General features: G+C 40.3%; 2 protein-coding genes and 2 non-coding genes across 6 annotated transcripts; 3 read left to right on the top strand and 1 right to left on the bottom strand.

Annotated features, from left to right (window-relative positions):
* Window positions 1–230: 230 nt before the first annotated feature.
* On the bottom strand, window positions 231–13,652 carry slc43a3b (solute carrier family 43 member 3b). Of its 3 annotated transcripts, none has more exons than XM_062393270.1 (13): window positions 13,506–13,652; window positions 8,434–8,748; window positions 8,064–8,193; window positions 5,468–5,514; window positions 5,262–5,338; window positions 4,596–4,688; window positions 4,366–4,505; window positions 3,675–3,790; window positions 3,430–3,573; window positions 2,891–2,998; window positions 2,587–2,773; window positions 1,529–1,652; window positions 231–1,445 (listed from the first exon to the last, which is right to left on the bottom strand). In XM_062393270.1, exons 2-13 carry the CDS (start codon window positions 8,618–8,620, stop codon window positions 1,320–1,322), a joined length of 1,479 nt encoding a protein of 492 aa, XP_062249254.1. In that variant the 5' UTR covers window positions 8,621–8,748; window positions 13,506–13,652; the 3' UTR covers window positions 231–1,319. The 3 variants fall into 3 exon arrangements, with proteins under 3 accessions (XP_062249254.1, XP_062249253.1, XP_062249255.1); XM_062393269.1 differs by lacking the exon at window positions 13,506–13,652 and adding an exon at window positions 10,508–10,704; XM_062393271.1 differs by lacking the exon at window positions 13,506–13,652 and adding an exon at window positions 9,175–9,301.
* A 1,771-nt stretch (window positions 13,653–15,423) lies between these two features.
* On the top strand, window positions 15,424–16,964 carry LOC133958980 (uncharacterized). Its single transcript, XM_062394030.1, has 5 exons — window positions 15,424–15,505; window positions 15,584–15,639; window positions 15,713–15,943; window positions 16,316–16,824; window positions 16,898–16,964. The coding sequence occupies exons 1-5, from the start codon at window positions 15,480–15,482 to the stop codon at window positions 16,904–16,906; spliced, it is 831 nt and encodes a 276-aa protein (XP_062250014.1). The 5' UTR covers window positions 15,424–15,479; the 3' UTR covers window positions 16,907–16,964.
* A 3,117-nt stretch (window positions 16,965–20,081) lies between these two features.
* On the top strand, window positions 20,082–20,153 carry trnaw-cca (transfer RNA tryptophan (anticodon CCA)). Its single transcript has one exon. It is a non-coding gene; the product is annotated as a tRNA-Trp (tRNA).
* A 498-nt stretch (window positions 20,154–20,651) lies between these two features.
* Window positions 20,652–20,723, top strand: trnaw-cca (transfer RNA tryptophan (anticodon CCA)). Its single transcript has one exon. It is a non-coding gene; the product is annotated as a tRNA-Trp (tRNA).
* Window positions 20,724–26,493: the final 5,770 nt, after the last annotated feature.

Genomic DNA, 26,493 nt, shown 5'->3' with positions numbered 1-26,493 from the left:
AATCCCAGCTGTGGAGGCAATGGCATCTCACTGTTTGCCATTAATGTATAAAGCCTATCCTTATTGTTTCTTTTGTTTGTATTTTATGCTATGAAATAATAATGTATTTTATCTGGACCCTGAGACCCTAAGTAAATATATCATACTTGATTTCACATTTTAGAAAGTTTTACTTATGCAGCATTAACTTAACTTGTCAGTTAAAAAGGATTTAAAACCTTTAAACAAAAACTGGTAAAAAGCCTTTAATATCATTTAATGTAAAACACAGAGTTACCAGAGATGTTTCATGTACATTCATTTCAGTTTAATAGATTTCAATTGCATTGTTATACCACCTGCAGGAACATAATTCCTCTCAACGGTGAAGAGCTGAAACATTTATTTGGGCAAAAGTAAAGCTCAAAATAGAATAATGCCCTTTACTACTTTCCCTTCAGTTCATATCAAAAGGCATTATTAATATAAGCACAATCCTCATATTTGCATATTTAATGTTACATTTAGGCAAAGTTCTTCCACCAATTGGAATAATAAAAAAAAGAAAATATAAAACGGAAACACATAATTCTTTACTTGTCAACATTAGTTGGCAGGTAGGAGTTGACGTTAGAAATTCTGCTACTGTGTTACACAAACACCAAACACCTGAGAATGACAGAACACATTTCTGTGTAAAACATCTCCACTGAGAGTCCAGCAGAGGGCAGAGCTGTGCTGCCTTGTAATCCCCACGTGGTCACAATGCTTCCCTGAACACCTCCGGAGGTATAGTTTGGCCAATTGGATCGCAATCCATTCTCGTTGCATCATGGGTACAATTAAACTGCACCCGTGTGGTCAATCTTGTGATTTAATGCCACTTGTAAATAGATAGCCACCTTTGCCCGAGCAGAGGGGCTTCACATTTTCATGTCTGGTGTTTGTGATTTCATCTCCTCAATGTGTCTCTTTCATCTTTTTACAAAAAACGGTGTCATCGTTTGGCACTTTACAGCCACCATAACCAGGATGTGATAGGTGGCTAGCATTAAATAAGACACAAAAAAGAGCATTTAGCACCACATCTGTGTGAACTATTTGTAACTTAAACAGATGTCCAGTCAGACCAGGCTGGGAACCACAGTCAATACGTCTGTGAACACGCTTTTAGAGTTTGGCGAGCACACTGTGACCACATTTTGCTACAATCTGTAGAGCATTCATGAATGCAGGACTTAATGTCCCACATGTGGCAACACAGCCATAAAAACAAACTGAGGAGGTAACAGTGTCACTGGAGATATAAAATACAATTTAGGTTTAGTCTCAATTCACAGTCATTGAGAAGAAGCAGGCTCGGCTTGGCTCCCGGCTCGCAGCGAGGCCAGACCTCGACAGTGCAGGCAGACGGAGAGGGGATGGATGAAGGCCAGCAGGCTGAGCAGCGTCAGGGCGACGTTCAGCTGGAGGAGAGGCAAACATGAGGGCACGTTTCAGAGAGGGTGAAGCTGAAGGCCTTGATTTACAGTTTCTCACGTGTACTCACATATAAAGGGTCTCCACCCAGAGGTCCCTTCACCAGAGAAACGCAGGGATACTGCAGTATGGTAAACACTGCAGACAGAGCCATGACCAGACCGTAGAGCTTCCCAAAGTGACGTGACGGGAAGCTTCAAACACAAAGTGGTGACGGGGCATAGAGAAATTGATCATAACAACACACAGAATAAGAGGAACTCAAACTTATAAGCATCAAATCATTCCTTTAAAATCATTTACTACACACCATAATTTCTCATTAAGAATCAGTTTATAAATCATTTTAAGTCAGTAATCCCTCCTGGTTAGGACTTTAAAACTGAGACCATTTATTTTTTATCCTATGGTCACTAAACTCTTGAGGTCTGTTGACTACGTCTATATGATTAAAAAAACACTCCTGTACCTGTGATACCTTTTGTGGATTGTACAAACATCAATAAGGTTTGGAAACAAGATCATGTGATTGTATAATGCAGAGGAAATTTGGACTTAAAACACCTTTTAGTGTTCGACGCAGTTGTTGATCTTTGTGTATTTCATTGTATTTGTAGTTTGGGGTTGTTTCCATGTGTGCAGGTGATATTAATATATATCATCCCAACTCTATTATGATTTATTTTCTGTTAATATGCCATCATACAGTTAAAGATGCCCTTCTGGAGGACTCAGCTGTTGACAAATACATTAATACGTAATAATAAAAAAATATATATATTATGAAAAGTGCTTTACAAATATAATATATCTTATACAATAATATTATTGTAAAGCACTTTTAAATTCAAGTAACAAAGTGAGGTACAACAACCAACATACATCTCACAAACATCCTTGTAATCAGGGGATTGTTATTAATGAACCACAATCTGCTCTCTGTTGTGCAGTCATGTGTAACAGTCCTACTCTATGACTGATTATCTGCGCAAATGTATGTTTGTAAAAATAACTCTCTCTCTATGTGTCTTTGTGTTCTTCCTGCCTTGGGATCACACTGCATAAGTGGGACCACAAAAGAGCCACTTGTGTGTGTGTGTGTGTGTGACGGTGTTCATTGATACTCACGCCACACTGATGAAGGCCGCGTTTCCACCGAAGAGGAAGGAGCGGTTGAGCACCTGCAGGATGAAGGTGAGGTACTGCAGGGGCAGGTACGGGATGGTGGCACAAACTGAGAAGAACACGCACTGCAGCGCTGTCAGGAAGAGAGAGAGCACGGTGGCCCGCAGGTCGGCCTCCTGTTCACTCTCGCCTGTAAACACGCACAATGTATAGAGCATGTTATCTCGGTAAGTCAAGAGCACACACATGATGTAGACTCTGGTGTGGGCCGGTCATGTGCTCGGGTGTCTGGACTCGTCATAATTACCCAGAGCACAAGGTTTGCCCTTATGTCTGTCCAGGATGAGGCCGTTCCAGGGGGCGCAGAGCACTCCACACAGCTGGGTGAGGGCGAAGGCATTGATGTACTTGCTCACTGCAGAGAAACACAGGCAATAGGTTTGAAGAGGATGACAAAGAGGTAATAATGGTGATTTCATGCTGTAAAGCTCGCCAGTGTTTCATTGTAACCTAAAGCTAAACTAAGCCCGTCTCAAAGGGATTTAAATACAAGTTATTACTCTATAAAATTGCCAACCAGAATCCAAACAATATCTTTACACTAACAGTTTAAAGAAATATTTTGGCACAAGAAAAAACAACTGCTAATCCAATAAGATGTATTCATATCGTGACCTTTCACCCTATGTCAGCTGGTGCTTGCAACAAAGAATCAATGGTTAGGTAATGGAGGCATATGGATGATGGTGAAAGGCCTGGACATTGACCAAAGAGCGGATCCAGTGTAGTTATGTGTTCAAGTGCAGACCAACTGGTGGAGGTGTTGTGTGCGGTGTGTGCGTTTACCCAGCGAGGGCTCTCCATCTGTCAGCCCCTCCAGCATGGGGTTGAGGGTTCCGATAAACAGGTAATGTCTGAGCTGCATCACCGACAACCAGAGCAGGTGGAGCACAAAGAACCTGGACAGCAGACACTCCCGGAAACTCTTCTCTGTGACAGAGGAGGGGGACGTCACATGGGACAGACAGTTACTCTTTCACATCTGGATGTTTAGATCAGAGCCACAGTGACCTGCAGTCACACACGCAAACCTTGTTTCGCGGGGGCGTCCTTGTCGAGCGGCTTGTGCAAGTTCTCTGTCTCCGACTGTGTGTCCCCATTCTCTGCAACTTTGGAGCTCAGGGCGGTTGATTTACCACAGGTTATCCTGACAGAGGTCAAAGGTCACAGTGGAGTCAGAGACAGACTGAGGGGACTGTGGGAATTTTTGTTTTTAACCAAATATGTGAGGGTTTAAGCCCTAAACCACAATAATCACACTACAGGATATGACGGATATTTCCACAGAGAGGAGGGATGAAGGAGGTATTTATCATTGACCAGAACATTCAGTATTTTAATTTATTTATAATTCAAACAGGAAATTCTATTCCACCCAGATTTTGCCTTGTTAGTGTTGCAAGTGTAAACAAACGGGTCCTAGAAGCAGCACATTCTCTCAAACAATTTACAGTAAACAGTTTTTTCCAGAGAACGCAGAGCAGAAAATCTTGAATCTAAGTCCCTCCAAGTAAGCAAGGTGAATGTGCTTGTATCATCATTAATCCTTTAAATATTTGCAACAATTACTTTTTATTCAGTTGTAGATTTGGCAAATATATATATTCCAGTGATTTTCCTTTTTTAGTTGTTGTTTCGATAGAAACGCAAAATAATGAGCCATGTTTACACATGACACATGAGCACATGACACACATGTGAGGGGGTGCTGCAGACTCATACCCGTAGGTGTAGTGATCAGGCAGAGGGTAGGGAATGAATCTTCTGGGCATTAGGAAGAAAGTCCTGAACACATGAATGATGCTGCAGGCCGTCAGGAAGAGGAAGGCGGATCGGAGAGAGACTCCGACCTCATGTAACAACTGCAGGAGAAAACAAGCGCAGGTAGAGATCATCTTTAGAAAGTGAAATTTAGATTCTATCTATGCGAGCAGGGTGTGGATGTTTCTCACCTTGATGATAAAAAACAGGGCTGAGGACGAGTCAAAGGCCCCGTTATAGATCGTGATGATGGTGGAACGATGTGAGCCGAACAAGTTCCCAACCTGCAGGAGGGAAATTCACATCAATCACGACAGATGAATTTTGCGTCTCTCTCTATGTGTGATTAAGGCTTTCTCTTTGCATCCATCTTTTGTCATTTGATGTCACGTGACATTATTTTGCCTGCTCGAGTTTGACGATGTGATCTCAGAGTCGCTGCGTCACCATGAATAAATAAGCCCAGAGTCTGAGAAAAGCCCTGCACTCATATATTACTGCACTATTTATAATACTCATAAAAATGTCACTGGGGACAGAACCTCTGGTCTTTTTGTTCCTCGAGACACTTTAATCCAGAGAACATGAGGATCTCAAAGATCATGAGGTCAAAGCTTGTTGGCTCCAGTTTTGTTTTGAATGAGATGAGATTGAGTTGGTGGTTCTTGATCATGTGTCTATTTTTACAGAACCTTTACATGATAACACCAAAGTAAACATGGAGGGCATCAAGAAATGACACAAAGAAACACATATTACCAAATCTAATATATATATAGCCAATGTCAACTTTCATTTATCAAATAAAATTACAAATTATTTTTATTTATGAACCTGTGAATGTGTGTGTGAAGTACCTGTATGTTGGTGATCAGAAACATGATGCCACCGACTGCCAGGAGGGTGAGAGCTGGGAAGAGCAGGTTGGACATAGCTGATCGAAAAAAACACAAAATGGGAAAAATGAGGATCCCCATCTATTATAGCTTTAACACTTCAGTTTTAATTTTGAATGTTTGTTGACACAATAAGGGCCTGAAGCAGACCAATAATTATTTTACACCTGAAGTGGAGAAGGCCACCATCATAGTTCCCGTGGAGTAAAGACATCTAGTGGAGGAAAAAGAAATTCCAGCGTTTTTATGTTGTTGCCATTTTGGATGCTTCATACTATGGATAATTTGCATCTCAATATGGAGAATTTGATATGCAAATCAAAAATTGTGTTAAAGATAAAAAGAAATCAACACTGTCAGCGATAAAAATACTCAATACAACACAAACATGTTCACACCAAGTTCTTCTGTTCTTTTAATTTCCTTCTCTCAGGCTGTCGTGAGCCAAGATCCACCCTCGGCTCATCGCCGACTATTTGCATTCCTTAACTTCCTCCACCCTCGTTTAGTGGAAACATATGGATGTTCTCAGTGCCTGTTTGTTATTGGGGTTTAGATATATCTGGGGCAATAAGCACAGTAGTGAACGGTGTTATCTTAAAAAACAGATTAACTCCGAGCCAAAGGAGGAAGTCTCAGTCCCACGGACAGAAACATCTGGACCAAAAAACATGTTTTGAACACTCCTCCATCTTTATATGATTAATGGTCCTGTGACCTTTTCTGTTTCTTAGTCATTCTCCTGCTCTTTAGAGTTTCATTGCACACCACTGCTGTGTTGTTTTAACTTTTCTTATAAAACCCTCAACATTTAGTCGTCAGGCTTTTTAAATGTTTGCTTTGTATTCATGCATGTGTCTGCTGGGAACATCCCTCAAGGTATTCTGAGGTGTCTGTTTTCACGTCCCCATGTTTCCATGTCAATTCTGAAGTCTTTTGAAAATGTGAGGAGCAGCCAAAGTGTCCTTGAATTATTTAGTCTTTACTCAAAATAGTCCTTACAAAGTAAAAATTACAAGCACACACACGCAGACACACACACACACACACAAACACAATATAAAGACATATAACGCTATTTCCACGGCTCTCTCCATGACTCCCGACAGTAAGTAAACAGATTTGTGAGTTTCTCAGAGGGAAACACCACAGATAGACTGAAACACTTCTGCACAGAGGTGTTAGTTTATCCACCAGCAGCAGACTGAGTGTAGTCCTGCTGTGAGAGAGCAGTGGCTCATCTATCGTCAGTGAAAACACGTTTGGTTTTGGTAGAAACGTGAGGTTGATGGTAGAGGCTGCAGCATCATGATCATAATGGACATTCTGGTTAAGAAACTGGAGAGTTCAAGATGTTACTGACACAAGTGAAGCAAACAAAGAGTTTGTTGTGCTTTTCTTTCTAATGATTTGGTTTTGAATCTCTGGAATGCATAAGTGACATGATGCAGTATTAGGTGTGTAAAAGCCTGCCACTGTCAATTCTAGGTTTGAAAAGTATTAAGTAACTACTATGTTTTCCATGAGAGATTAAATTCGGACATGAACAAATGTGAACATGTGAGTACAGCTAAATCCTTGACCCTGATAATTTACATTTCACTGACGGGTATGCCTTAATCATTACCTCTGCGAAGGAAGTTAATCAAATCAAGGTTATTGCAGAAACAATAGTTTGTAACCAGGATTAAACAACAAATACACAACCAATTATCATGGGGCATAAAATTTTGCTGAGAAATTGCAAATAGGCCATTATTCCAACATCGTGGATTTCTCAGATAATAATTCATCTTGATGAAATCAGGCATGTTGAAGGCACTCATATTTATGAGTGTGGGTGTTTGGTGCAGATCTCAAGAAGAATCTAGATCCAATGAATCAGAATGTGGCTTCATAAGTGGAATGGATGGCAGTTCTCGTGGCGCCTTCCGAGAACGAAATGTAAAACACACGGTGCTGCAGAGGTTTGAAATGAAGGCTTGACTTACAAAGTAAAAAGCAATCTTTGAACAAGTCCTCCAGTGTCTGGTTATTGCTAACCGAGAAGGTTTTGACTCATTGTTGATTGTTTTTTCTGCTCTAAGAATCAAATCTTACTTCAGTTCAAGTTGTGGGAAGGATGTGTTATTATCTGATGTAGATTCTTGTTGCATTAAACGATCAGACATCTTGTTAGTGCACATGCAGATGAACCAAGCATGGAAAGACTTTTTCTCGCTGCATCTACAGTATGTTTAAATGTAAGGGAAATATAACATTTTACCTAAATATGATCATGTTTATTTCCCCTTTGATCGATCATACAATGTTACCTCGATCATGCTGTATCCTGTACTTCTGAATGAATCTTGGCCTGATGCTTTAACTAAGGCATTGTTGTTTAGATTTCATCAGAAGATCCCAACCTTTGACTTTGTAACAACCCAACAAGAGTGGGAGGGATGAGCCAAATGTATAAAGACAAAGAACTGCTTCCCATCGGTGTGCATATTACAAACTAACCTTTGTCGTATGCACCATGCTCATTAAGTTACAATACTGTAAGAGATTTGAGTCTTGTTTCCACGTTGTTAAAGTGGGATTGTAGAAATTTCCACGACAATAATAATCCCATTAATGAAAGCTCATGTTGTTCCTCTTTCCAAGTCATTGTCCATCAACCTGCCTGTCCTTACAGAGTAACTCTGAGTTGAGAAAACACATAGGTAATTGTTTGTCTCATTCACTCTCATGTAGTGTGTGTGAAGGTGTTGCACTCACATTCCAAAGAGCCGGGCCACTGTCGTGCCAAAACGGTCAAAGAGAAAACCGCTGGTCAATGTCAGGAAATTGTTCATGAAGGAAGCGATGGTGAAGACAAGTGAGAACTGCTCATCCTGTCCACTGCAATCTGCAGACACACACACAAACACACACACACACACACACACACACACAAACACACACACACGCGCACACAAAGACACATGTCAGAGATTTTTCCTTAAAAAAAAAAATCATCATTCTTCAAACATTTTTAAAGTCGCAATTAATTTTAGACATCAATGTTAAACCTTTTACATTTTACAACAATCGGAATGTTTACAGTGCACAGAATTCAAACCTCTGAATGTGAGGACATCATACTGACCTAAGACCTGTGTTCCATTGACTCCGGTGGTGTTGACGCACAGATCGCTGAAGTATCCCTCTGTCTTCAAGACGAATACAAGCGAAGCCCATCCGAACACAGCTCCGGCAAAACACAGACACTCCACCAGGCCCGTGGCAAAGGTGAGGCCGCGACGCATTGACAAGCCAATCTCAAAACCCGGCATGGTACCACACACACTCACTCACTCACTCACAAACACAGAAATGCAGGGGGATAATAGAGACAATTTATATTTTCACCTGCATTGAAATTAGCTGCACAAAGACCCAGATCCACACACAGACACTGCACCTGGCAGAAAAAGAGAGAAATTGAAGTCAATGTGAAAAGAATTAAAAAAGGATTCACCTTTAAAGCATTATCTTAATGTTCATGGTAAAAACATTGACTTGCAAGACATGTCAAAAAGCACAGAAAACGTTGCACAAGTGAGACTGGAGCAAAAACTGAAAACATCTGGAAACAAACATCCTGCAGGGTCAGCACTCCCCAAAGAGAGGAAAAAAAATGAGTCATAGGAATTTACATATAAACAGCAGCGAAAAAAGTTGTATTTACTCAGAAACTGGTCGGACATAAAATATTCATCTAATAATACAGGAGCTGTTACGATATGCAAGTGCTAATCTATAACAAATACATCATTTTGTGAAGCCACAAAGAGCAAATATCCAGCAAAAGAAAATGTCACAGTTGTTAATATTCTCCGCAACTCACTGATATTGATATTCTCCGCAGCTCAGGAAAAGAAATGAATGGGAAGAGTAGAAAAAAGATGTGCTCTCACAAAACACACCAAATGCTCTTACTCCACTTTCCGAATATATATGGTCTAGCTCTTCTCCCTCCTCTCCCTAGCCAGTTCCCTCCCTCACAATGTACCACCCCCCCCCCCCCTATTCTCCTTCTCTAGAAAACACCTCTTCTCCAGGGCCCGCAAAAAATGATCACTCCCACATTCCCCGGCGTTCACAAAGCATCCATGGTCGACGTTATCACTTGCCAGCAGGCAGAAAGACAGGGATTATGCTAGTTCCTCATGACTTCTAGGACACATGACTGACAGGGCTGGTGAGTCAACGACTCAATGAAACCAGTAGCAGGTGGGTCCAGGCTCTCAGGTAACCTCAACGACTCCCACAGGCCCAACCAGTTGAATACCTCCCCGCAGTCAATTAGAACTGAAGAAGCCTCCTGGATGAGAGGTGAAACGGCTTCAAGAAACTCCACCAAGTCCAGTTTACCTGTTTTTCAGCACTGGGATGTAAACTGGGCCACTTTTATTTAGTCAGTGATGCATATCATTCATAGCTGCCAGGAGCCAGCTGTGGGTCCAGTGTCTTACAAAAGGACACTTGGAATCAAACTATCGTATAATTCTTATATTAGTGTTACGTCACTGCATCAGAACGGCCTGATGCAGTGACGTAACACTAATATATTATTATTTGCATTCGGGTCTTTCCTGTTTGGCTGCTTCCATTACCCCTGTCATTAGAAGGATGTTGCTATGCAACTGTTGCTATGGCAGATGAGCAATCAGAGCCCCTGCCATCTCATAATCTGCATGTGCAGGCCCAGCTCTGTTTAATCTGATGTTGGCTTCTTGTGTCATTGGGATCCAGATGTTGCTGGTGGGCCGAGATTCAAATCACTGCAGAGAGTCCGACTCTGCTCATGGGATCTAAAATGTAAATTTAACCACCATCATCACCGCATCATAAGACACAGCCCTCTTCAAAACCTCACGCCATGTGACTTCCAAAGAAGAGAGTGCACTTCCTGAAACCAATATAAAAAAACACGACACCGCTACCGCAAATTTACACATGTGAGTAAGAGGCGAAAGGTCCTGAATCTGAGAAACTTCCTCGTTCACTAACGTCAACAAATCCCATGATCATAGAAAATAACATGAATTCATCTGTACAGCTTTTCAGTGAAGCCACAAACTGATACAACTTCCTGTTCTGTACCTATAGAAACTATTAAAGCCACGGTATTTTGAACTGAACTGGGTTACATTTTTCTTTAATTAGAATTAACTTACCCTTTAACAACAAGCAACATGGAAACGTACATCATAGACGTGGAAGAGTGGGATGTTTAGATATGTGCTGCTCAGCACCTACAGTATCGAGGAGTGGCCTGCCCGAGGGCCCTGAGGCAAATGATCTGCTGATCCTCTATTAACCAACCATTCCTCCCCTTCCTCTTGCAGTGTGCCTCGTATTCATCTGCTCTCATTCATATACTCTAGCTCTGGAGCATGGACTTAGGCCTCACAGCTACATTTTGACACAGACAGCCCTTTAAACAAAGAATCATGACCTAGTGAACTGTGCTTTCGTGATGCACGTCCCAAACAAGTTGATCATTTAATCCCCCGCCTGATGTCAAACAGTCAGGAGTTCTGGGGATTTTGTGGGTCTATAAGAATAATTTTTTTCACTCTACCTGTTTAGAGATCCATGCTCTCGTTTAGGTTGTGATTAGGTTTCATAACTCTGGAAAAGAAAAAATAAGAATCTCTTTTTGATTAGAGTTGTAATCACTTCTAGATTCATATTTTTATAATCTATTTCTCCTTTGGATTCTTTGGTAGAAAACAGGAGTGTGAGTGTATTGATACAGTCGATGTCCTCAATTAAAAGGAAGCAGAATCATTGTGGTGTGAATCAAGATCGAGATTTTAATACGAATAATCATGCAGCTTTAGTTCTAGATATGGGTTAGCCATGTGTAGTGGCGGGGCTAGGAGGAGTTTCATGTTATTACAGGTCAAGTGTGTGCGTGTGGGTTTCTTTGTTTGCATAAGCAGAACACACACGCTGCTGTCGTGCGAAAGGGGAAAGTGCTGAAATCAGCAACTTGATAATAATAAGATGTGCACGGGACTCATGTTTCTCCACCTTATACTCGACTTCTTCTTTCTAAAAATGTACAGGATGTAGATGAAATGCCACATGACGAGATCATCTGACAAGCCTCTTTATGATATGTTGTTAGGAATGAGTTTTTTTTGAATGAGTATTGTGCAATAACAGTCCACGCCATCAAGTGCAGACCACATGGTGAACAATTTAATGTAGATCTAATTAAAGCTGTAAAACGAAGCTTACCTGTTGGCACTGTTCAGGTGAAAAACACTTGTTTCTCTCCAGATCGTAAAAAATAGTTTACCTTTGCAACAGTCCAAGACTTTTATATAAAGCTGGGGTGGAGTTAACCCTTTGATACCCAACATTGGTCAAAAGTGACACAGTTTATATTTTTCTATATCTTAGCAGTGAATGAATTTCATCCATTCCAGTATTTCAGGTATTCCCCAATTAACTGGATTTTGATCATCACAGCTTTTATTTATTTTTTATGACCCGTATTCATTTCCTGTTATTTCATGCATGAGCGTTTCCTTACAATTCAAAAATCTGACTTCGACAGTAAGTCTATGACAGTGGTCAGTGCTCTCCACACTGATTTTACATTATAGTCTTTACTGTATCAAGGTGGCCCCACCTGGCCCCCCCTTAGCAGCGCCACTGCACTGAGGAACATTAATCCGCAAGTCAAAAAGTAACTCTGCTCCTCTGATGTTTTCTAATCACTCACTTTCTAAAAACCTTTTGGATTCATATTTATGTTCCTGGATAAACGCGGCGCTGCTTCTTCTGCAACAATGAAGTTAAAACTCAGCGTTGACTCGTAAACTCTAGAGCAAATCAAACAAACACAAACTATTACGGTCCACAGATTTAATGTAAATCTATTTAAAGTTGTAAAACAAGGCTTCCTTCCTGTTGCCAATAAGTTGCACTTTCACAACACACATACTAATTTGGTCAGGCTTGGGCTCTGATGAAGCCTAAGCAATTTTAGGACGATTGGGCAATGTGCAGTAAAGTTAAAAAAAAACATACTGTTTCATAGCAAATCAGTAGGGAGCGCTATGTCCCTGAGTTAATATTGACAGATGGAGCTGTTCAGGCCAGAATTCTGATCATAGGTGAGTATTTTGGTGTTACTACACACATGTAGTTTGAGGGAGATTGAACAAAGTACACTGAAGTTACAGCAATTTCGAGTGTCACGGCGAGTGTCACGGCGAGTGTCACGGCGATACTATCACCCTGTTCGACAAAAACTCACAGTTTCCATCAATGTCTTGAGGACCTTCTAACAAAGTTTGACACAGTTGTGAGCAATGGACAGGAATAGTCCACCCCAAAATGATAATTCACTCATTATCTAGTCACCACTATGCTGATGGAAGGGTGGGGAAGTGTTTGAGTCCACAAAACACTGCTGGAGTTTCAGGGCTAGCTGTGACGTATTGCTGTGGTTGGACTGTATGGCAAAAAAATTATATCAAGATAAAAACTTTCATTCAGTGGATAACCATCATAATAAATTCACATTAGGATTGACAGACCTACATTTGCCTCTGAGTGAAAGTTGTGGTTTTAAACTTTTCTCCCACAGCAGCCAGTAAACTAATGCTAACAACTATTGACTCACATGCTAAAGTTGAAACCACAAGGACAGAGTCAATAACACGTTAAGCATCATTGGCGTGATGAGGTGTCCCCTCTCCTCCTCATTTAAACTGCTCCCATCGCTATACTTATTGATATCATTTTTATTGCCTGCTCTCTCTGTAGCCTTTTTGAAAATATATCTGTGGATACAAACAGTAAAACTACAAACAAGTCAGCTCTTGTCTACTTACATACCAGAGCATAGCAATGTTGCACAATGGTGAGATCAGCAAAACAAACATGGTTAAGACTGTTTGTGTTTGACCAGGCAAAATCAACACACAGAGTCATGACATAGTTAACCGATGGTGTTATGATGACGTTTCTGCACAAGTCAGGCTCTGTTTTCTGTTTACTACACACTAAACACTGCACACTGCACACACATGAAACGAGTCGTGAGATAACTCAGAGACTGGATAACAAGGAAAAGAGAAAAACGCCTGGGATCTCTTGTCCCTCTGCGGCTGTCTGGTGTCTTGCAGTGGGAGGATGTATAGCTTTACTTACGTGGAGCTATGTCCTCCTACTGCTTCCCCATTGTCCACACCATCCACATAGATGCAGGAGATGCAGGAGGCCAGCGGGGAGGACCCACATGCTGCGCCCGCTGCTGACAGGATGGGCGTGGGTCCAGACACTTCTGTTTTGCCATCAGATAAAAACACATGCAAGTCAGCCTCTGCTCTGCTCTGCTGCTGCTGCTGCTGCTGCTCTTAGCATCGTCCTGACTCCTCCAGGTCCAAGTGCCCATCCTTCCCTTCATCTCTTCTCCGGATTCTCTTTTGTCACTTGTTCATGGACAGTTGTTGTTCTTAGACGGTTTGCATGGCCAAAATTGCTGATGATCAATATATGACATCAAAATAAAACAGATTGCTGATCATCTAAAACTAGATTTAAAATATAGATTTTAGATTGAATACATCTTTGCAATATATTTCTATTGTTCAATTATTTAGCTGATTTGGGCAACAAAACTAGGTTCAAAAGAAATTTTAATATGCGAAAATCTGCTCTTGTGTTATTTTTCATTCAGCTCCACGAACTACAAGAGACTGTCAGTCTCACAGAATGATACGTGAATCAATCTGCAGCTAATTTACTTCATGATTATGTTATATGTGAATGAATATATGAAAAAAATCCACAAGCAGAAATATATTACTCTTGATCCACTCATGGATAAAAAGGAATGGAGGCATTAAATGGTAAATATTTCTAATCATATAGTGGAGAATGGAGCATATCACAGTCTGTGTCTCTTCATCACAATAACCTGTCTCACCAGTGACAGAGAGGAAGTTAAGGGACAGAGCCTGGAAACAAAGACATTGACTGCAGTGTTTGATTAGAGGACCGTCACTAAGTTTTTGTATGATGGCGCCATCGTGTGACCATTTTATAAAAACTACATTAACTTGAAAAGTTATTTTTTTAAACAAGACAGAAAATGAAATACTACAGCAGCGTTTGAAATCATAAATTTAATACTGTTTTGTTCCTGATCTAACCAGCTTTGGGGGGGCCCAGCTTGCAAAAGTTTGAGAACCCCTGTCTTAGACAAACAAACAAAACATCCAAAGATCATATCAGGTTTAAGAAGTGGAATATATTCCTCACACTCCCGATGAGCTGCATCACACTTGTTGCAGAGTAAACGAAAAGGCCAGGGAGAGCGTCACCGTGTACAAGAGAAGCACCTGAATGTGTCATTGGTTCAGTCATTGACTACAGTGAATTTCCCATACAGAAATTAAATGATTTTCTTGACTCAATATGTCCAATTACTTGTGAATCTCCAAACATTGAGCTCTACTTATTAAAAAAAATAATGTTTTCCGATTGGAAATCGGGAATATAGTTATTTTGAGTATTGAAAAGTTTTTTTGTAACAATGCTTATCAACGAAACTATTAAACAATATTACTTTATGTATTTAGCACTTTTCATGCACAAAAAATTATATTATTTTTCATAAAATCCTGAGAAGGCAAAGATGTATTTAAATGACTAAAATCAATAAAATAAAGTGCATTAAAAGAAAAATAATCCAAAAATATTAAAGTAAGTACATTTAAAAAGGTACTCCAAAAAATTGAAATGGCTAAAATATGAATGAATTGACATATAAATAAGATCAGCTGATGGGAACATGATCTAAAAAATCTGTGAATGGATGGCTAATTTCAGGAGAGGACTTCCTGTGGAAGCATAATTTTATCAAGGTATTTTAACTGAAACCAAAGTTTCTACACACTGACAGTTATAATAATCAGACATAAAAGATTTATTTTTTCATTCAACATAAACACTGAGGTAATGAAGAGAGGCCACCAACCTTGTTGCACCTGATCCTCGTTCAGTCAATGTGCTGAGGTCTGACCTGTCAATCACCAGCAGCTGTCCATTGTTAAACTGGGATTGAATGGCAGCATTTATAAACCCGCACCTCCGTCTGCATGTTCAGTGTGATCCTTCAACATGACGACTGCACGGTTCTTCTTTGGGTAAGCTGCCGTTCTTGTGTCACAGGCAATATGTCTTTTAAGAAACTTGTGTTCTCATGTTTGATTAAATAATTTCAGGGCTTCCCTCTGGGCTCTGCTGATTGTGGACATGTGCTGTGGCCCTGTCAAGAGAGGTAATCTCAGTATGGTTAAAACATTTGCATGCTCCCGTTAAATTCACGTTTGAATAATGTCTCTTGTGTTCAGGCTTTAATCCCGGTGCATCCAGTTCTATGTATCCAAGATCAGGCGCTAGTCAGGGAATGCCTTCCAGCCAGTATTCAGCTGGAGTCATGCCTGAGGGTGCTTATCCTGAGCTGTCTACATCTGCTGGCTCTGGTTCTTCTACCAGACCTTTTCAGCCCAGGAGCCAGAGAGCGAAGGAGGATCCTGCAGGCCCAGCACAGTCAGGAGCTGGATTTCAATCTGGCTCAGAAGGTAGAATATCGAATGCTTTAGAAAATATTTTTAGTATCTACACTATAGCTCTTGGTGCTAGTACCTTGTGTTTTTTTGTTAACAATTGTTCAATAGAATCCTGTAGAGAAGTGCCCTGACAGGTGCTCAGTGATTGAAGTTGCAATCGTCAAGTACAAATTATTTTGTCCAGACTCATTGGAGCATCTGAATTTATCTCTGCACGCACCTTGTGCATAAGCTAATCCTGGGTTGAGGTGCAATGACTTCACCATATCAGGTTGATTTTAGTCCCTTGGCAGGATTTTGAATGAAGGGCTTGGTTACTTTTGTGACTTAAGATTTTTACTCTGCTGCACCTCATTTGACCTTGCACATTTAATTTTTCCACAGAGAGCAAATGGCTCATTGCACCTCCTATCGTCGAAGATGAGGAAACCTCTCCACCGGTGTACCAGGCAGGGGAGCTGTCCCAATTCGAAAGGTCCCTTGAGACTGGCGATTATGACTACGAGACTGTGGAAGAAGGCCCCCTGCCGCCACCTTATTATGGACCAGAGTATGATCACACGCCTCTGGATGAATCTCTTGAAGGCTACACCAGCCCACCTCTCCCAGATGGACGCTGGATCGCTTATCCTTACTACGACTACAGGTTCCTGACTGGCCAATATCCAACAGGCACAGTCAGTTACTTCAGCGGCAGTTCAGACCAAGGATCCAACAAATACAAAGAGGTTCACTATGTGAGAGAATCCCCTTCCTCACAGCCAATCAACTCTCCCATGGCTAAAACTCCTGAGGTTCCACAGGCTCCAAAGCGACCCATTTATTCAGGTAGACCAGCAAGGCAACCAATTCGCCATGCAGGTGGTTATGGGAGCCAATCTTACAACGTCAAGGTAAATTGACACAATCTGGCAAAATCGTGCATTTTATTTTTGTACATGTGCTAATGTTGACCTTGTCTTTCAGATTCGTTAAGAGGTGGATCCCTCCACAAGATGTTTCAAAATTCAATAAAAGACCTTTCAAATCTTAAGTTTCATGCATTTTTATTGACCTGTAAAGGACTTGTTCCAGGTGGCAGCATAATGAAATGCTGGTGACGAATCAAACATGGGGAAAAGATTGGTTTAACATGCGGCCTCCTCTGCCCTTAATGTACATGTGAAAATCCGCAAGTTTCCCAACTATTAAACTGCTTTCCCACATGCTCTTTATCCCCAACCCCCTTCTGTCAACATGTTGACTGTTAACATGTGTTTTTATTTGTTTACAGTACATTTTGAATGAAATGGTGGCAAACACTGACATGTATTGTGAAGCTTACATTGCCGTAAAAGACCAGTCTGGTGTCATCAGAAAACCACTAGAACTATTCCTGTCAACTTATGGGCTAGGATTCTATAGTGTGGAAAAGCTCCAACTGCAGGTGAGGTGGGGGGGCAACAAGTCAGAAATGACAGCTCTACTTGAAGCCATGGTTTCATGGCCTACTCTGTCCAGAGAGGACATTGAAATACACATGGAGCAGATTTTTTTTTAAAATGATATATCATCCTAGGGGTACCAATACCTCCAAATTAAATCCCAGAAAGGTGTATAATATTGGCCTTTTTAATTTTACAAGAGTGGAAGATGAATATCTTACATATCCAATTGCTTTGAATTTAAAAACACACTTGTAGCACATCTCACTGCACTGTTTAATTCTACAATCCAATTAGGGTTGAACTCAGTGCCTCAGATACAAACATTTTAGTCCTGGTGCACTGGTGTTCTAGAGCCATACAGCACATGATCACATTAAAGAGTCAAACCCAAAAGCTGTGAATCGTAAGTGCAGTCAGAAGATCAGAGCTAACTTGAACCCCTTTGGGTGAGTCCGGCACGATATGTCTTGCAATTAGTTACTAAGGAACCTTGACCTCACTTGGTTGGGCCTTCAGTGATAGTCATACGGCCTACAGTTAATTTGTAAATACATATACTTTGCCATAAAACCAAGTTAATTATTTTATTTGTATAGCCCTTTTAACAGCTCAAACTCTACATAGGATTAAAGATAAAAGTGAAGCTAGATATAAGGTACGTGTCATCAAACTGCGACACAAACAATATACACTATTTTATTTTGGGTTAAAGTGTCAGACGAGCCTATTCATTAAATGTAATGCAATATTCACAGAATGTTGTTTCATCCCCTCAGTGGTGTCTCAAAGGTCTGTACAATCAATGGAGCTATTCTGAAAGCTTGTCTAGGCCCGACACCGTGAGGACCGTTAATTGTTTTTTTCCTTTAATATGTCATGTATCCGTGTTCATCCCCATGAACACAAAAGAACTCTCGCCGCCCCACAGTGGGCTTAGACGTGAACCTCTCTGCACTGATGTATTTGTGTACCTGGTGGTGACGAGTCTGACTCCAGATCAGAAGCTTGACAGTCCGAGTCCTGTCTGCGTCAAACAGTAACACTGTTTCACTTTCAAAAAAAACATTTCGAAAGCAAAATGGAAAACAGAATAATGAACACGAGCTCAAAGTCGGAGCCTCTGAAAGGTAAATGCATAAAGTTAACAGAAAACAAAGATTGACAAACATTAACAAATAAAACACATACATTTAAATATTTCCGGCCTCTAAGCAGTGATTTGCTTTTTGGATCTAAACTGCATATTCCTGCTTTGGATGGTTTGCTTTTCGGCTAAAGGCCATTGTGCCTTTCAGATTTCGAATGGATGGGTTATAAATACTGTCCCCTGTGTTCTTTAAAGTTTGTTAACTTAGAACTCGCTAGATGATGTTTTCCTCACCAAAACTCTGCTGCAAAATCTGCAGACATGTTAATAAGAGTTCTCACAACCAGTACACGATCGGGGGAAATTATCTGTGCAAGTAATATGTTCACTCTGTTTTGGTAACTGCTTAAGTTAAGGCCTTTGCACATTTATTGCATACATTTAAAGAAACATGACAATATCCAACGTTACACCTTGTGGTGCAATGGCAGCGTGTCTGACTCCAGATCAGAAGGCTTGAATTCAAGGTATAAGTCAGAAGAGGTATGTTTTTCGTTTTCAGCGGAAGATGTGTAAACTTTCTGATGCCCGGATGTCGATGGGGAGCTCATTCCATCATTTAGGAGCCAGGACAGCAAACAGTCGTGATTTTGATGAGTGTTTAGCTTGCACTGAAGGAGCAACGAGCCGATTGGCCGAAGCAGATCGGAGTGAACGTGCTGGGGTGTTACGTTTGACCATGTCCTGGATGTTGACTGGACCTGATCCATTCACAGCAAAGTACGCAAGTACTAATGTTTTGCACCAGATGCGGGCAACCACTGAAGGAGGAGCAGAGTAGTATGAATGAATTTAGGTTGGTTAAAAACCAGTCGAGCTTCTGCCTTCTGGATGAGCTGCAAAGGTCGGATGACAGTAGCAGGTAGACCTGCCAGGAGGGTTATATAGTAGTCTAGGCGTGAGATGGCATGTTCTTTTCCAGGATATCACAGTCATCCCCATATTCTTAGTGTGATGTGTTAGAGAGCGCTCTCCACATAACTGAATCATTTAATGTCTGAAAACTCATAGGTTCAGCTTTTAACCCTCTTTCCTTGACGATCTTTGCATTTGTATTGATTCGCTCTAAATTAACCTCACTTTCGGTTGTTAGAGACCTTTTGGCACAATGGTAGCGAGTCTGACTCCACATCAGAAGGCTGTGTGTTCAAATTACGTCAAGGTCAAATCGGGTTTATTGCAGTCAATGTGTCCTGTGTTCCTTACATGAAATTTATTTTAAAATCAATCATTTTTAAATAATTTTTCTGCAAAGTACACTTAAGAAATACAGATTTATAGATATCCTTTGCACTTGAACTGAATCTGTCTTAAATAGCATTACAACTTCCAAAAACACAGACCTTGTGACACAACTGTAGTTCAACTGACTCCAGATCAGAAGGCTGCGTGTTCAAATCACGTCAAGATAGTGTTGCCTTCAATGCGTCCAGTTATTTTCCACGAGTTCACTGTCAAATTTTTGTGTGACATGTTAGAGAACGCTCTCCATCAAATATGAAAATATCCGCCTTTTGAAGAATTCATTGGTTCAATGTTGAATCCCTCTAAATTAACATTACTGTAGATTTTTAATGACCTTGTGGCGCAATGGTAGTGCGTCTGACTCCAGATCAGAAGGCTGCGTGTTCAAATCACGTCAAGGTCAGCTGTGCTATCAAATGCATGTGTTCATCCACAGCATCAGCTGACTCCAGATCACAAGGCTGCGTGTTCAAATCACGTCATGGTCAAATCGCGTCTTTTGCAGTCAATGTGTCCTGTGTTCCTTACCTGAAATGTTTTTTAACATCAATCATTTTTAAATAATTTTCTGCAAAGAACACTTTCGAAATACTGATTTACAGATGGCACTTGTACTGAATCTGTCTAAAAAAGCATTACAACTTCCAAAAACACAGACCTTGTGGCACAACTGTAGTGCACATGACTCCAGATCAGAAGGCTGCATGCTCATATCACGTCAAGATATTGTCGTATTCAATGTGTCCAGTGATATGTTCCAGGATGCCACCAGTCCAGTGTTGAAATTTAGGGTGACGTGTTAGACAACGCTCTCCATCAAATATGAAAATATCTGCCTTTTGAAGAATTCATTGGTTCAATGTTGAATCCCTCTAAATTAACATTACTGTAGATTTTTACTGACCTTGTGGCGCAATGGTAGCGTGTCTGACTCCAGATCAGAAGGCTGCGTGTTCAAATCACGTCAAGGTCAAATCGGGTCGTTTTTTATGATTTTCATGCTTATACTTTCACGTGCTCAGGGAGGTTTTGGCAGGATGACCACTTCTGGAAAGATTCACCGCTGTCTCGCACAGTTTCTCCTTTCGTTCACAGTTGGCCGAGGTTCAATGGCGCCCCACAGCTTTTTGGAATGACCTTGGAGGCGTTTCCAGACTGACAGGCGTCAACGTGGGCCCTCTGGGTGATGGTGGGAGTGTGTTTGATTGCGATGTGATATGGTTCTGAAACCTGTTTGATGATTTAGCTTCTCTCGTGGACGAGGCCAAAGTTTGTCAGACGTCCAATCGGTTGAGTCTGGTCCAGATCAGTCAAAAGACCTGCCACTTTTGAATATAATTAAATGTACTGTTTTGTGAAATATGCTTTTTTATGTTGGAGAGTTGGAGAAGATCTGTACCATTTTCAAATCTGTCCTTTTATCACCTTGCTCTAATAACAAGGTGAATAATAATAATAGTGATGATAATGATTATTACAATAATAACAAGAGATCTCCAGAGTCCATCTGGTTTTAGTAAAAGGTCAAACTAAAGATTCAATACAGAAGGACAAATACATTTAATTGATGAGGCTTGATATGTTGATGCTATCTAAAGTAAAAAAGTCTGATTCAACCTCTGGACATCAAATTTGATACAAATATGAATGTGTCCTCATATTAAACTTAAAGGAAATGTATGTTAACTGATACTGCAAGGCAATAATTCAGGTTTTGTCATGTCTATGGAAATATTGGTACCGAAGATACTGTTGTGATGTAAAATTCTAGATCCTCTATACTCTTCATAGGTTTCCTTATATTATCCTCATAGCTGGATTAATGATGTGACCAAGCAGAGAAAGGATCAGGATTGTTAAACTTTTATTTCTAGAATGTTTTTTACAAGATACTTGAATAAGCTGATCAACGGAGACGCCTCCTAAGAGAGGTACAGCCAGATGTTGGGCACCTCTTCATCAATGTCAGCAGCTGATCTATGATGTCTTCCTGCACCTGAACTATCTGCTCTGCTGTTCAACATTTCACGCAGCAACAGAGCCATCCTCCTCCAGCTCCGTGTCAGGACCATCTTTAAACTGACAAAAACCTGGCACACAGTCTGCCACAGTGCTCCTGGTGTCCTCCAAGCTGCCATGGTTGAGAAAAATTTCAAAAATGTTTTAGAGTTTTTCACATTATTTACTACTTGTTTGCATTTCACAGTGTGAATCAAAGATGACAGATTTTACCGTATCTAAAAGTGCTTTTTTAAATCAGTTAACTGCACATGATGGCAGATGTCTTACATTGCACAATGACAGCTGTGAATAAAAGAGTAAATAAATACCTTCTGTTCACTTATTTTTTTCTTTTCTTTTTGTCAGTATAGCCATAAATCAATGATGTGATTAGTCTGACTTTTGGCAACATGACAGCTTTGAGAATCAAAGTGCCACCAAAAAAACATTTGTGCATCAGTGATAACTTGGGGGTCATCATAATAACATTGTTATGTTGGATTGAGGGGCCTTCAGACATTTGTACGAGTTTGGATTATTAGTTCTATGGAACCCTTTTGGCAATAGACCTTTTGTTGGGGAATTAACTGGTACAGTAGCAACATTAGTTTATTAAGTCCAAACATTTTATGAAATTTATTACCTCTAATCAAATTGGACACAATCAGTAATTGGGGTTTTGAGCCCATTTGTTTCTCAGCTATGGAGCTAGAGCCAGAGGCCCTTAATCTCAATCTCAGCATCAAGTTTTTTAAAGGGCATTTTTATTCAACTGCCTCATTATTAGAATGACGTGGTTTTTGGTAACTTTGCACGTTGCAACATTAAGGATTTTATGTAGATTAAATTTGATCCTTTACAATGCTCATAATTACCTATGCTGTATAGAATACACTAATTTTTCATTCAAAGGATTTTCCTTTAGCGATGTGTACATCAGAGGGAGCTAGAGGCACAGGTCAGAGGATCAGCAAAGAGGGACCATCACTGTAGCAGCAGATCTAGACAAGCCAGCCAGTGATCAGAGGGTGGGACAGGGCGCACAAGTCTACTATGATGGGTAGAGGTATCTCTGTAAAACTCTTATTCATTTAGCTTTCAATTACTTTTAGAGAAGTTTCAGCATTGGAGTGAGATTGGATGGTCTCTTGTGCAGCCGAATGTGTGAATACCACAACCCTTCAATGCTACAGCAACAGAGCCTCATTGGTACATCAGTTACATCTACCTCTTAACCCAGCAGTGAGTTAATGCATGGAATGTACATGTGTGTGTAACTATCCTGTACATACCTAATCATTACCTATGCTGTATAGAATACAGTCATTTTTTTTTTAAAATGATTTTCCATTATAGTTATTGGGTAAAGGGGGAGGGGGGCATTTTTATTCAACGGCCTCATTATTAGAATGAAGTTGTTTTTGGTAACTTTGCATGTTGCAACATTAAGGATTTTATGTAGATTAAATTTGATCCATTACAAGGCTCATAATTACCTATGCTGTATAGAATACACTCATTTTTCATTCAAAGGATTTTCCTTTTATTTCGAACCCAAAGGATTTTCCTCTGAATGAAGCAGCTGTTGGCTATGTGTACATCAGAGGGAGCCAGAGGCACAGGTCAGAGGGTCAGCACAGAGGAACCATTACTGTAGCAGCAGATCTTGAACAAGCCAGCCAGTTATGAGAGAGTGGGACAGGGCGGGACAGGGCGCACAAGTATTCTAGCTTCAAACGTTAAAGCAAGGCAGAGGTTCGTATATTGGGTAGAGGTATCTCCGTAACAGTCTCAGTCATTTAGCTTTACTGACAGCTAACTCGTATGCATTTAAAATTTGTATGAATGTCGCTAAATGTACCTTTTTTCAAATATATAAAATTAGAACAATAATAATGGATGCTAACATTGTTCAGATTTGTAAAATCTGGCAGTGGCATATATTAGAAAAGAGCACAACAGTAATCCCGGAATCTAGTTGTCAAACGATCATATAAAGAAATAATTGGGGCTTGATATTTTACAATAAAACTTAATGACAGATAAGAAAAAATCATCTGCAGGATGCCTAATATCATCTGGCAAAGTGACAGCTGATGAAAATTAACCTTACAGCTAACTCGTATGCATTTAAAATTTGTTAGATTTTTTGCTAAATTTATATATTTTCAAATAATATGAAACTAAGATAATTAATGCATGGATGCTAAAAATTTTTCAGATTTCTAAAAACTGGCAGTGGCTTATATTAGAAAAGAACACAACAGTAATCCCGATTCTGGTTGTCAAACGATCATATAAATAAATAATTGGGGCTTAATGTTTACCATAAAACTAAATGAAAGATAAGAAAACACAAATAGATTTTTTTCTTTGTTTACTCAGTGGTATAAAGATTTTTATATCTGAAAATATATAAACAGATACATATTTGTGTGAACGGCTCATATCGGCCAATATCATCAGCCAACCAATTTAACAGCAAGTTTACATGTAACCTCCAACATTTTAGTTTATTTAGTCCAAGAATGTATTATATGTATTACCTCAAATCAAATTGGACACAATCAGTAAATGGTGTTTTGAGCCTATTTGTCTCACAGCTATGGAGCTAGAGCCAGAGGCCCTTAATCCCAATCTCAGAAGTCCAAGTTTTTAAAGGCATTTTTATTCAAGTGCCTCATTATGAGAATGACATGGTTGTTGGTAACTTTAGATGTTGCAACATTAAGGATTTAATCTAGATTAAATTTGATCTTAAATCAGTCTCTCCCTAGAATTTACAGCTCCATGTTACGGGCAAAAAAGGCCTTGAATAGGAAACGTCCAGGTGCACCCAACAAGATGGACACTATCGCAGGATAACAGCTTCAGAACTAGTCTCCAGATGTAGCAAGACGTTCTGTTTTCCCAGGGAGTGCGGTAACAAGTCTCTTTACTAGAATCATTGTAATTCTGTACAGGCTACAAGTTGCTGTGTTGGGTTGGGAGGGGACTGTGTATTCTTGAATCTTGCAGATTAAGTTATATGGGCCGCTGTTCCAAAATCTACATTCAAGTCTACACCTACGGTTGATAAAGGAGGAATCCTTCACGTTCAGGTCTGTGGTATTTAAAAGCTTCTTCTGGAAAAAGGTTTCCACTTTGAATTGTAATCTGTCAAACAGTTGTCCCTCTGAAGACAGTTGTAATTTGGATTACTGTAATTTGCATTTTTCAGTGTGCTGTGTCCTGTGAGCTTTCGAATACTCAAGATCACCAGGAACTCCAAACTCATTGTTAGTGTAAGTTCCCTTGCGCATCAAGCATCACGTAAGGTCGCTCAAGTTATTCACATTTCTGATAAGTCCATAAGTGGAAGATCTGATGGACCTTCATTGATTCTGACATTGTCTGCAGTAAAGTTTATGGGCAAGGATGTCAATGGTAAATTCTATGATTACCTTGCAGGGCATAGGGGGTGTTTCTAGTAAACCTTTTGTTTGAGCTTGCAGAACAGTCTGAAGGAAGAATGCGGTCTACCTGAGACAACACAGGAATCATCTCAACCAACATGCAGTTTGAACAATGAGATTCAGGTTGCTTTTTGATCAATGGATTGAAATGATTCGCCCTCAGCTGCTAGCCCTTGAGCAACTCTGCAGGTGGTAGGTTGCTCATATTAAGATCTTGAAATCGCGCAACAGCCTTCCTCAGTAGCTGAGCTTTTTTCTGAATCCTTGCTGGCCTTCGCACACTGTTTGTGTTTGTGCCTTTTTCTTCTTTCTTCGGTTTCTCAAGTTTAACTGCCCTAATTGTCTTTGCATGTCATCTAGGTTGGCTTAACCTGTGTTGGAATACTGAGAATCCAGTCACATTAAGATCAAGAGCCGCAAGCTTGTCACACTAACACTGCATCACTTCAGTCTCATGGGTGGTAAGTTAAGTTATTTTGGTTCCCTTGATTTCTCTTTAACACGCCATGGCTTGAATGTGTGACTCAACATGTTGCATAGACATCAGCTCTGCGTAACATTTTATTTGTAATGCACAACATAATGTTCATGTAGTCGTTGTCAAACATTGCAGTAGTGTTCAGTCGAGGGTTTTTCTTGAGGGGGGACGGGCAACACTTTTCTCTCTTTTCAGATTTCTTGTTCAGCTTAACTTGCGACTGAGCAAGGGTCTTTATTTCTTTGATGAATTGTGCATCGCGGAAGGCCAATAGCTGTGGTAAAAGGTGCTACGCCATTTGCGGTAAACAAACAATTGCACTGATCATTTGTCTCATTGGAATTTCAGTGTGGGGTTCATGTTGGAGGGGGTGGGGAGATTTACATTGTCTCATATTTTTTCCATTACAGCGTTAAACTTGGAAAGAAAGCCAAACTAGAACGCCTGAATCCTGGCGAATTGCAAACGGGAAAACACTATTATCAGGGATGCTGGTATCGTGGCTTTGTTAAATGGATAAGTAGATATCTTTGAATTAGTCATTTGCCAATTCAGTGTCGTTGTGGGGAATGCTGGGGATTGGGGAAACCAGTTTTTTTCTTTCTTCTAATTTCAGCCTCCTGACCGAGAGAAATCCCCATGTGGTGACCGAATAATAAGTCAGCCAGGTGCTGAGTGATTTTCTTTTCTTGGGGGAACGAAGTCTTGGTATGTACTGTGGTCGCTGTCTTGGAACAAAGTCTTGGTACCAGGCTTCAAGTTACTTTGTTGGATTGGGAGGGGACTGTGTATTCCTGACTCTTACAGAT

This window comes from Platichthys flesus, chromosome 8 (assembly GCF_949316205.1).
Source record: "Platichthys flesus chromosome 8, fPlaFle2.1, whole genome shotgun sequence".
NCBI lineage: Eukaryota > Metazoa > Chordata > Actinopteri > Pleuronectiformes > Pleuronectidae > Platichthys > Platichthys flesus.
Note: the sequence above shows the minus strand (reverse complement) of the source record. Positions and strands in the feature narration are given on the sequence as shown.

Excerpts from the sequence above, each read along its gene's own strand:
- slc43a3b (XM_062393270.1), bottom strand. The coding sequence starts at position 8,620 with ATGCCGGGTTTTGAGATTGGCTTGTCAATGCGTCGCGGCCTCACCTTT. Across the intron at positions 4,506-4,595 it reads CCCTGTTTTTTATCATCAAG|TTGTTACATGAGGTCGGAGT; the intron begins GTGAGAAACATC and ends TTTCTCCTGCAG. Across the intron at positions 2,999-3,429 it reads AGATGGAGAGCCCTCGCTGG|TGAGCAAGTACATCAATGCC; the intron begins GTAAACGCACAC and ends GTTTCTCTGCAG.
- LOC133958980 (XM_062394030.1), top strand. The coding sequence starts at position 15,480 with ATGACGACTGCACGGTTCTTCTTTGG. Across the intron at positions 15,640-15,712 it reads CTGTGGCCCTGTCAAGAGAG|GCTTTAATCCCGGTGCATCC; the intron begins GTAATCTCAGTA and ends TCTTGTGTTCAG. Across the intron at positions 15,944-16,315 it reads ATTTCAATCTGGCTCAGAAG|AGAGCAAATGGCTCATTGCA; the intron begins GTAGAATATCGA and ends ATTTTTCCACAG.